This window comes from Trachymyrmex cornetzi, unplaced genomic scaffold, assembly GCF_001594075.2.
Source record: "Trachymyrmex cornetzi isolate Tcor2-1 unplaced genomic scaffold, Tcor1.1 scaffold273, whole genome shotgun sequence".
NCBI lineage: Eukaryota > Metazoa > Arthropoda > Insecta > Hymenoptera > Formicidae > Trachymyrmex > Trachymyrmex cornetzi.
The window spans coordinates 113,808-126,447 of NW_017297405.1; the positions used below are offsets into that span (position 1 = coordinate 113,808).

At 31.1% G+C, this 12,640-nt stretch overlaps 1 protein-coding gene across 2 annotated transcripts; it reads left to right on the forward strand.

Annotated features, from left to right (window-relative positions):
* Positions 1 to 3,529: 3,529 nt before the first annotated feature.
* LOC108762052 (uncharacterized) lies at positions 3,530 to 5,474 on the forward strand. Of its 2 annotated transcripts, none has more exons than XR_001940149.1 (3): positions 3,530 to 3,597; positions 4,911 to 5,210; positions 5,292 to 5,474. XR_001940149.1 is itself a non-coding variant. In XM_018508854.1 (3 exons), exons 2-3 carry the CDS (start codon positions 4,913 to 4,915, stop codon positions 5,384 to 5,386), a joined length of 342 nt encoding a protein of 113 aa, XP_018364356.1. In that variant the 5' UTR covers positions 3,530 to 3,597; positions 4,911 to 4,912; the 3' UTR covers positions 5,387 to 5,474. The 2 variants fall into 2 exon arrangements, 1 of the variants encoding a protein (XP_018364356.1); XM_018508854.1 differs by having other exon boundaries at positions 4,911 to 5,159.
* Positions 5,475 to 12,640: the final 7,166 nt, after the last annotated feature.

Sequence of the window (12,640 nt, forward strand, 5' to 3'; positions counted from 1 at the left end):
AGAAAAGGTACAATCTCCTTATCCCAACGCAGAATTTTATATTTTCAGTTGTTCTAGTCCTGAGAAACATAATTCTGCATTATGAATCATCCAACGCTACTGGTTCTCCCAAAAATCGAAAAAAATCCGTATTTTTGCATCCACCATCAAGAGTAAACGTGCGCTTCCTCTCTTGTTCCAGTTGAGAACTTTTTGTTCTGAGTTGTTCTAGTCCTGAGAAACATAGTTCTGCATTATGAATCATCCAACTCTACTAGTTCTCCCAAAAATCGGAAAAAATCCATATTTTTGCATCCACCATCAAGAGTAAACGCGCGCTTCCTCACTTGTTCCAGACGAGAACTTTTTGTTCTGAGTTGTTCTAGTCCTAAGAAACATAGTTCTGCTATATGAATCATCCAACGCTACTGGTTCTCCCAAAAATCGAAAAAAATCCATATTTTTGCATCCACCATCAAGAGTAAACGCGCGCTTCCTCACTTGTTTCAGGCGAGAACTTTTTGTTCTGAGTTGTTCTAGTCCTGTGAAACATAGTTCTGCTATATGAATCATCCAACGCTACTGGTTGTCCCAAAAATCGAAAAAAATCCATATTTTTGCATCCACTATCAAGAGTAAACGCGCGCTTCCTTACTTGTTCCAGGCGAGAACTTTTTGTTCTGAGTTGTTCTAGTCCTGAGAAACATAGTTCTGCTATATGAATCATCCAACGCTACTGGTTGTCTCAAAAATCGAATTTTTTTCGATTTTTAGGAGAACCAGTAGCGTTGGATGATTCATATGGCAGAAATATGTTTCTCAGAACTAGAACAACTCAGAACAAAAAGTTCTCGACTGGAACAAGAAAGGAAGCGCGCGTTTACTCTTGATGGTGAATTCAAAAATATGGATTTTTTTCGATTTTGGGAGAACCAGTAGCGTTGAATGATTCATATTGCAGAATTATGTTTCTCAGGACTAGAACAACTCAGAACAAAAAGTTCCGCGCACGTGCATTTGGCAGTAAGCTATCCGGCAATAATTACAAAATAATAACTCGTTAACTATTTACTTATAGCGAAAATTGTAAAGTTATCTACTATTTTACAAGTTTTGCTATTATAAGTAAATAGTTTCTATAAGTAAATTAATTTTTCGACTCAGTTCACTCTCAAAAGATATTCCCGATGCAATGTCAGAAGGTATTTAATATACTTATAATAACATTGCGAGTCATTAAACATTAAAAATAAATTCTTTAACAAAAGTATTACAAGAATATACATATAAGTTCCTCAAGAAATATTAATATTTATTTAAACACATGATGTTTAGAATTTTAATTATGAAAGCTCTACGCCACACATAAAGCTCTGAAAAACCAGATTTCAGAATTATGAAAATTAGTTACGAACATTTTGTGTGGACATACTGTGCGCGCGCGCGCACGCACACACACACACACGCACGCACGCATGCACGAACGCACGTACGCACAGTATGTTTCATACCATCAGCAATATCTTTCGCGAGTAGAGTGAACTAAACTGAATACTTATATATATATATATATATATATGGGGCATTCCACACCTTCGGACGGCCTTCATCGCCGACACCTGTCGATCTTTTTACTGATTTTTTAATCTATACTTCGGATTAAAATACGTATACAGTTATTTATTTAGATTTTTATCGCTATTAGTTTCCGAAATATAAATTCATTAATATTTTCAATTTATTTATTTTGCAAATATTTAGTTGAATATTATTTCTGTTTAAATTGCTGAAAAACAACCGATAACCACATGAAATTGTTCGTCTTGACATTTTCTATTAGGAAAAAAATATGAGAAAAACTTCAGTTTTTTTTATACTCGAAAAATCTGATTAAAGTAAAAAAATTGATTTTCGTCGAGAATGACATTTTTTATTTTTATAAAAAAATTTTCCAATAATCTCAGTGCAAATACAAATATTTCAAACCGTATTTGATTATGGTCGAAATTTGTTTCATTTAAAAAAAAATTTTTCAAAATATTAAATCTATTGTTTTATGTTAGTAGATTTTTAATCTGCTGTTGATGAGTTACATAAATCATGTTATTTCATAACGACACTCGAAAATACATGTTTGATTTTACAATTATTTAGGGATTTATAGGAATATTATTGGAATAATAATGTCTTTTAGAATTTGTGAAGATATTTATTACTAAACGTTGGATTATTTATATTTTTCAGTTTTTCTTCTCACCTTTGTACATTTTATAATTTGAAGAGTTCGAAAATTTTTTTACAATAAACGTACAATTTTTTTAAAAATAATGCTATGAATTTTTTTGGTCTCAGATACGAGTTTAGCTCTTTCAAATCGAATCGCAAGATATTCCTTTGCTAGGTTATATTCTTCTGTTAAAGAGAACTGTACTACGATATTTGGCAAATTCATTCTCTTTAACAGAGAAGAACGTAACTTAGCAAAGGAATATCTTGCGATTCGATTTGAAAGAGCTAAACCCGTATCTGAGACTTAAAAAATCATAGCATTATTCCCAAAAAAATGATACGTTTATTGTAAACAAATTTTCAAACTCTTCAAATTATAAAATGTACAAAGGCGAGAAGAAACATTGGAAAATATAAATGATCCAACGTTTAGTAATAAATATCTTCACATATTCTAAAAGACATTATTATTTCAATAATATTCCTATAAATCCTCATTCCCTAAGTAAATCAAAAATGTATTCTCGAGTATCGTTATAAAATAACATGATTTATATAACTTATCAACAGCAGATTAAAAATCTACCAATATAATAGATTTAATAAAAAAATTTTTTTTTAATGAAACAAATTTTTACCATAATCAAATACGGTTTGAAATATTTGTATTTGTACTGAGATTATTGGAAAATTTTTTTATAAAATTGAAAGTGTCGATTTCGACGAAAATCGACTTTTTTTACTTCAATCAGATTTTTCAAGTATAAAAAAAAACTGGAAGTTTTTCTCGTATATTTTTCCTAATACAGAATTTCAAGACAAATAATTTAATGTGGTTATTGTTTGTTTTTCAGTAATTTAAACAGAAAGTATATTCAACTAAATATTTGCGAAATAAATAAACTGAAATTATTAATGAATTTATATTTCGAAAACTAATAGCGATAAAAATCAAAACAAATAACTGTATACGTATTTTAATCCGAGGAATACATTAAAAAATCAGTAAAAAGATCGACAGGTGTCGGCAACGAAGGCCGTCCGATTTGGCGTGGAATGCCTCATATATATATATATATATGTATATATACATATATACATATATAAGTATGTATGTATACATATATCTTAGATATTAAATAAATATATGTAATATATGTATAGGTTAGAAGAGGATAAAGAAAATAAAAAGGAAAAAAAAGGACAAGCTAAAAAAGGAGGAAAAGACAAAGGATAAGAAGGAAGAAGATAAAAATATTGAGAAGAGAGAAGATCATATGGAGATAGGAGAGACAGAAGAAGACACAGAAGAAGAGACGGAGAAGAGGAAAATAGATTAAAAGAAAGAAAAAGGAGAGGAGGACGTTTTTTGCAGGAAAGAAACGCCATGTAAGTTAAATTTTTTATGTATGTCCTTTTATTCTTTTACATAATATTTATAATTAGAGATGTACAAAACGGATTTTTTATTTCGGAAAAAGTATCAAGAAAGTTTTTTTACGGTAAAAGTAAGTATTTTTAATTAAATGACGTAAAATTAAAAAAGAAACATGAAATTCATTAAACATATAAAAAAAGGATATAAAATTCTTTAAATATTTATTGTTAAAATATTTGATGCTTTCTTGATATTATATTTTGTTTTTATAGTTTTATATCGAGGCAGAAATACAATTATTAAATTGGCGCTGTTTTTGTTGTATATTGTGATGATTGTAATTGTACCGATGTTATACAATTAAACAGCGCCAATTCTAATAAAGTAGGTATTATTTGTGTTAATAATGGTACGGAACACTTACTTTTGCATCTACACAATATTGGCTCCTGCACACTGGACGCGGAAACGTTTACCGCGCGGCAAAATGAGACGCGGTAATCAATGAATATATTAAGAGCTGTAAGCTTATTGGCTACCGCATCACATTTTACCGCGCGGCAAGCGTTTCCGCATCCAGTATGCAGGAGCCATATGTCTGTGTAAAAATACTTACAAAAATTTTAAAATGTATCTATACAGTATTCCATATTCGAATAATCGTAAATGGTAGTAAGTATATATCCATGGCCATCGGCACTTGTGGTCATTTTATTACATTCCAACTTTTGTAACTATTTTTACACAGATATGTCGCAGATGAATGCAAAAGTAAGTATTCCATATTGTTATTAACACAAATAATACTTTATTAGAACAATTGACAGTTTTTTATTGTATTTGTGATGATTGTAATTGTACATGTTTCAAATTTAAATTAGTGAAACAACATTTAAGGAAACTAAATTCTTCTAGAATAATAGTACAGCATCGAAATCATCAAATGTTTAAAAAAATATATCCGAGTAAAAAACCCTTCAAGGCCGAAGAAAAAAACCGTTTTTTTACTGAGTTTTTTATTCAAAATTTCTAATTTTTTCCGATCATGTACATCTCTAATTATACTACTCTATAATGTGCATACTATTTTTATCTCAAATGTAAATAAAATTTTTAATACGTTTTCCACATACTCTCTAAATTCTTTGAAGTGGACTCGCACTATAAAAAATGAAAATTGAGCTAGTCTTGAAAAAAAGTGGCCCAATTTTTAATCTTTGAGAAATTTAACTCTTGAAAGTAAAATTCGAATCATTCGTATAGTTTTAGAAAGTATATTACAATATGGTGTATGTATTATTTAATTTTTTTGTATGTTAATTAGATATGCACAAACTCGTGCGTGGGGAAGGACGCAGTGGCGGGAAGAAAAATGCTACGAAAATTGTGGTCACATGTGGTGCGAGAACCGCCAACAACGCAGGGATTTTGGGCAGCGTGGGAGACACAAGAATTTTAGGCAGCGTGGAAGTTTCGAGCAGCGCGGAAGCCGCGGGCAGCGCGAAAGCCGCGGGCAGCGCGGAAGCCGCGGGCAGCACGGAAGCCGTGAGCAGTGCAGGTGCTATGGCCATAGGTATCGCCAATGCTTTTCAAAATGGCATGAAGGATCGCGAGGCCCGATAAAGTAAAATCACAATTTATAAATAAAATTATTGTAACTTCATAAGACAATGAATCATTTATCTTAATTTATATTTTATTTCAGAGTCTCTTACAAAATATATGATTAAATACGCATCACAACGTCGTCGACCAATGCCAATTTTAGTTTACAATTGCGTATTTATATTAAAAATATGATTTCGTACAAGACTAGGATAATACGTAATTATTATTTCGTTAATTGTGATCGCCTTGAGCGTCGTTTTTTCTTTTTTTCCATATTGTTTTCCTCCCATGATGTTAATTCAAAATACTGTGTTTTCTCGTTTAAGCACTGGACAATGTTTTTTAAACATTAAAATAATAAATAATCACCCATATTCTGCGAAACTAATAAAAATTTCTTACTTTTATATTATAAATTATAAATAAGTACTTTTCTTCGTCAATTAACACACGTTTTCGTTGCTTCATGTTGTGCATTCAATTGTAATGAAAGATACTTTTATACGATATCTATAAGTCTTAATTTTATTATACCTTGTAATGTTTTTGAGCCATTCTTTATATATGTTATATGTTATATACTGTAATATATAAATACATAATGTAATATACTAATACATAAAATATGTTATATACTGTACCCTCCATAAATTTGGAAACACCCTACGTTTTACAGGAAAGCAAATACATGTCAGCGATCATGTTTTTGGTTTAAGTATTTCGTAAGACGTCTAAATGACGATAAACATTTATCTAAAACACCTATAAGCTTATGCCGAAAATATGTTGGACAATCACTTCACATCAAAGCGCTCAAGATTGAATTTCGCGCTTTGGTCTATTATTTATATGTATATTGTCACTTATTTTGCAACGTCATACTTGTATTCGTTATATATACATAGGCCATTTAATTGTAGTTTAACGGTTCCTATAAAAGTTATAAATTATTTGAGTCGCAAGTTGATTTCAGACTCCGTAAAAATTATAAAATGGCCCCAACGAATCAGATTTCGTATGAATCGCATTTTAATTAAAATTCCATATTTTATCATGAAGGTTTAAAGCCAATCGAGTCTAACACTGGTAATTGTTGTATATTGAAAACTTTATTCTAATAAACCATACGTTTCAATCCTTGTATTGGATCCTTATCACTGGTCAGTTATAATATAATTACATCATTATTTTTTCTGAAACAATGACTAATTGTGAGAAATACGTCATTGTTTTAGAAAAAATAATGATGTAATTATATTATAACTGACCAGTGATAAGGATCCAATACAAGGGTCGAAACGTATGGTTTATTAGAATAAAGTTTTCAATATATAACAATTACCAGTGTTAGACTCGATTGGCTTTAAATCTTCATGATTTTATTCACACGAGTTGATTACGGAAATTGGATTTTATTTCCATATTTTAATAGCATGTTATTAATAGTATATCTTTTTTAAAGCATCATAATGTAAATTTATTTATCAACAATGTCGAAAAATAGTTTTTTCTTTACATCTATAATTTGTGGTGTACCACGTCCACTTTTGACGATATGATTTTATCGGCGAGACCGGGGAGTCTCGAAAGTGGATGTGGTACGCAGTTCCCGCAGCTCAAAAATGGACGTTGGTGTCGCTAGTGTACGGGGAGTTAGAAGCGTTACAGGAAAAAGGCCGGGATGGCCGCTCTCATGTTGCTCTCTGACACACCATCGATCACACACATTCCGAGATCCGCCTAGCGCTACACTCGCGCCACACACACACTACACTCGCGCTACACTCATACTACACTCGCGCTACACTCGCGCCATGTTTGACGTGAGAACGCGCGAACTTTTTTAGATCCCACATTATTTATATGCTTCTGAACATGCTATGACGATTTAAAAGAGTTAGCGCACTGAGTTTTTATTGAGTTTTGTCCAAACATTTTTAATTAATAAATATTTTTAATTGATATAAAAAATCTTATATGTAACGTAAAAGAGATTATGCAGAGACGAACAAGAAGCTATGAGAGAGCTAAAAGGATTAGTAAGGGAGAAGCAGCAGCTCATTGATAGAAAGAAAAGACTCAAACGGATGAGAATGCAGATCCAAAAGATGATGCTGAAACTAGCAGTGGATTCGTAGCAGTGGATTCGGAAAAGCTGGGGTTCTCAAATAAAAAAAAGAACAATCGCTAATTTGTATAAAATGTTAATACACATCATGGTTAAATGTTTTTATGTCAAGTTGGACCATTATAAAATATCAAACAAGGCATAATCATAAATTAAATACGATTTTGAAAGTAACGATTATTGAAAGCAACTACGCATTTTGGCTTGTACCTTAAGAACCAGAGTATGTTCCGGGCTGAAATTTTTATGAGAGTATCTTAAAGGTATTTAAAATCAATTCCTCGCTACAGAAAAAATTTTAAAAAATACGTGTGATTGTTGTAACGTGTTACAATAATGTTATACGGCCTTAATGAGCAGTTACCGCGATTCGGCCTGTATCTCGAGAACCAGTGTATGTTCGGGGCTGAAATTTTTGTGAGAACATCTTGAAGGCATTTGAAATCTATTCCACGTTACAGAAAAATTAGAAAAAATGCGCGTGATTGTTGTAACGTGTTACAATAATGTTATACGGCCTTAATGAGCAGTTACCGCGATTCGGCCTGTATCTCGAGAACCAGAGTATGTTCGGGGCTGAAATTTTTGTGAGAACATCTTGAAGGCATTTGCGGTGAACGGAGAAATCAAGACCGTCCAGCAAAAATCATTAAAACCTGTTGTACTCAAACGATATACGAAACTATTTCTAATTTTTCGAATTCTCTGCATACTACATGTTATTCTCAACAAATTTCCTCAAAAAACATACTCTGGTTTTCGAGATATGCAAACAATGGAAGTTCTTCTTTTTTTACGAACTATATCATTGTTTAAACATTTTGTCACAAGGACGCGAATTTTTATTAATTTTGTTCTACAATGCTGAATTGATTTCCATACGACATATCAAGAACTTTTATACTCCGATACCAGTCGAAACGCGGTAGTTGCTAATTAGGCCGTATAATATTATTTTAATACGTTACAACAATCATGCATATTTTTTTTAATTTTTTCTGTAACGTGGAATAGATTTCAAATGCCTTCAAGATGTTCTTACAAAAATTTCAGCCCCGAACATACTCTGGTTCTCGAGATACAGGCCGAATCGCGGTAACTGCTCATTAAGGCCGTATAACATTATTGTAACACGTTACAACAATCACGCGCATTTTTTTTAATTTTTTCTGTAACGTGGAATAGATTTCAAATGCCTTCAAGATGTTCTCACAAAAATTTCAGCCCCGAACATACTCTGGTTCTCGAGATACAGGCCGAATCGCGGTAACTGCTCATTAAGGCCGTATAACATTATTGTAACACTTTACATCAGTCACGCGCATTTTTTTTTTTTTTTTCTGTAGCGAGGAATTGATTTTAAATACCTTTAAGATGCTCTCATAAAAATTTCAGCCCGAAACATACTCTGGTTCTTAAGGTACAAGCCAAATTGCGTAGTTGCTTTCAATAATCGTTACTTTCAAAATCGTATTTAATTTATGATTATGCCTTGTTTGATATTTTATAATGGTCCAACTTGACATAAAAACATTTAACCATGATGTGTATTAACATTTTATACAAATTAGCGATTGTTCTTTTTTTTTATTTGAGAACCCCTGCTTTTCCGAATCCACTGCTAGTTTCAGCATCATATCCAAAAGTTAATAACAATTCCAGTAACTAAAGGAAAGTATGATTTGTGTTAGAAGTTAGATGACCAGCAGGGCTATTCTGAAATTGTTTAACGCATGCATTATATGCTTTGTAAGGCATGCTTTATGATTTCATATTCTGTAAATGCGTCTTAACGCATGGCATCGTCAATTTACATTGCATTTGCGTTAAGTTTGCGTTATATTAAATTTCACTAGAAAGTTGTATTCTGCGAGTCATTTTAACGCAATTTGTAACGCATGCCCTTGCGTTATGTAAAGTAATGCTAACGCCGATTTTTGGACAGCGTTAAATGTCATAACGCAGGTTAGTTGTTATAATACGCAGTTATATCGATGCAGTTAAATAAATATTTTTTTAAATCCTGTGAAGAGTTGTTATTTGATTTTGAATAAATGGCTGATAGATTGTTCAATTTGTTAGACATTGCGGAGGAGCAAGCAGTGCGGGAAAATGCTGGACTAATAAAAGAATTGAGAAATAATATTGATCCATTCGATTTAACTGATGAACAATTTGTAAAAGTTTTCCGCTTATCAAAAAAAGCTGTAATTTATTTATGTGATTCTCTTCGAGATATTCTGCAACGTAAAGGAACAAGAGGAATAAGTGTAAAAACACAGGTAGTTATGTACTTTATAACATAACCATAAAATAAACATATATTGGTTTTGTTAAATTTAATGCAATAAAAAATTGTTCTTCTGGTTTTCCCTTGTTTGGTTTTCCGACTCAAATATAGTGTCAGTACCATGCAGAAATTACGAATCTTTCGATTCAATGTATAACCTTCTCGGAGAGCAGAGGTCTCAATTTTCCTGATATCTTGTTCTTATTTCATGGTTAAACTGGAGATCTCAGCAGTGCTTTGAACACTCAAAACAAAAAGACTCTAGGTTCCCACACTGTTAGAAATGTTCTTAAATTTCATTAACTTTTAATGTACATTGGTGAATGAAGTTTAATTTCTCTGTAACTGAAAGGACTATTAATGCACATGTTAATGAGATTCAAGTTTAAAGTAACTGAAAAATTGAGTGTAATGAAATTTAATATACTTTTCATTTACGGATATAAATGACATTTAATTAATCGTAATTGAAATAACTATTAATGTACATATTAATGAAATTCAAGCTTGTAGTACATTAAATTTCAATACGCTTAACTTAAAAGTTAAGCGTGTTGAAATTTAATGTACTTTTACATTTACGAATATTAATATTTTAATTACGCCTAATACTATTAACACTTAACATTTAATACGTTTACGTTTCTTATATGTCATTAACGTAAATTACTTTTCAGTTACAGATCTCGTACTTTTCATTAACGTGTAAATTAATTTCTATAATAATGTGTTCATTAATTTCAATACACACGTTCATCACATTTAAGACTACTATAATTTAGTTTTTATTTACATCATTCATTACATTTAATTTCGTGCATAACCACATGCTACCTTTACATATTAATTAAAATTCATTGAGAAATTTCTAACAGTGCAGTAATGAGATGATGAAAACAATCTAAGGGAGTGAAATCCCCTATGGATTTGTAACGTCCGGTGCGCCTATAGAATAGCGCCCCGTAGTGATGCCGATTTTTGAATCGATGCATCGAGAATTGATTCTTTTTGCTCTTTGAAAAATCGATTTTAATTCGATTTTTTTTATTTCTCGATTCTTTTGGAATCGATCCAATTTTTCAGAGAATCGTATCGACGATTCTCAATTTTTACAAATCATTAATTTCGAAAGAAAGGGCGCACGAAGCTATTGTACGCTACCAATCACAACACCTAGAGCTTTGCTACTGCTCTAGCGCAATGGACCAATCACAATAAGACTGATTCAATATTTGATTGGTCTATTATTGGTCGGCAGTCATAGTTCGCAGTCGGTAATTTGCAGAGTCGGTAATCTGATACGGACTTAAGTAACATCATTAGGCGCATTCAGTACTATAACCGCTCACTAAGCGCTCGGTGAGCTCTTGCATCTGCAGATTGACATATTCCGTTAAATCTAAAAATATAGAGGGCCACTTTCACCATCGTCAGTTTACTTAACCAGCCTAGTAACTGTAATGAAATAGAAAGAGATAGAACTATTTCTATCTCTTTCTACTTCATTATAGTTACTAGGCTGGTTAACTTACTGAGCTTGGTGAAAGTGGCCCTAAGACTAGCATGACAGAGAACAAAACGGTAATGTTTACAGTGTCGAGAATGAAATAACAGAGGAAAACGTAAGTCATAAAAAGTTATTAGCTGTATTCCGTTATTCACTACAAATACTGAAAATCTATATAGTTTACATTATGTATATTATAGATTTTCAATATTCGCAGTAAATTACGGAATGCTATTGTGTGTGAATGTAATTATATATATGTCGCATATATCCAGTACAAGTTTAAATCATTTTAAATATTAAATTTTTAGAAGTTCTTGATATTATCTTTATATTATCTTTGTAAACTGTAGGTCCAGAGAAAGTAAAAAGCATCAACTGACAATGTCAACAGGCACTATTTCAAAAAATATTGCCAATAAAGTGGCATCTAAATCTGATAAAGACTTGATTAAACAGTATTTCATTTTCCATGATGCAATATCAAAGCGTTGCACGTTGTGCAATAATATTTACAAACATCACAACAATACGACAAACTTAAAAAACCACCTGAAGCGAAAGCATAAAGCTGTAATAACTCAACAAAAAGATATTACATCTGAAAATAATCATGTCATCGATAATCCTGATTCTGAATTTTCGTCATGCAGTCTGCAGATTGTTGAAAGTGATACAAGTAATATGAAAACACAGACTTTAACACAAAAGCAAGTTCGATTAAAAAGGTTTTTTCGAGGATAAGTGAATATAATGGTAAATTGTTTAATGTTGTATTTTTGTAATAAACAAATTTCTAATTAAAGAATAAAAACTTTTTCTCTTTATATCAGAATAAACATTGTAATTACTAAAATATATATGAATTTAATGTCTACAGTTAATTTTACTGATTCTTGTTTGTTACTAATGTCAAAAAGAAAAGCAATTTGTGAGTGCTCAACATTGAGAGTAGGAATAAATTTATATACTCTCAACATTGAGAGTAGCAATAAACTTATTAATAGTTTTTATAGATTAACATCTTTATAATATATGATGCTTGATGGTAGCATCAAATTATTAAAATTGTTTGTCAATTTAATTCGCGATTACTAGAGTAGTTTTAATTGCGTTTATTTAGTCCGGAAAAACAATTCGGCGCGCAGTTTGAAAAAGACTACAATATGGTATATATGCAAGTACATATATAGTATATATTAGTAATTCAAGATTGAATTATTTAAAGCAACGAAGATCCAGCTCCGACCGTAATAGGCAGTTACATTCTAGTATTAATTGAGTTTCTCAAATATACGGTCAAAAAAATATAAATATATTGAGAGTAGGAATCTTATATTATCATACTATTTTATATTAAAAATGAACACAAGATTAAAATATGCTAGAATTAATATTAATCTCTTTTTAATAGAAACAAGTTTTCGAGTGACTAACTTTTTTCACAACAATTTTTTCTAAAAGAAAGTTTAAATTCATTATTTTTAAATTTTTTTCTTTTCATACTATTTTTGGCAAATT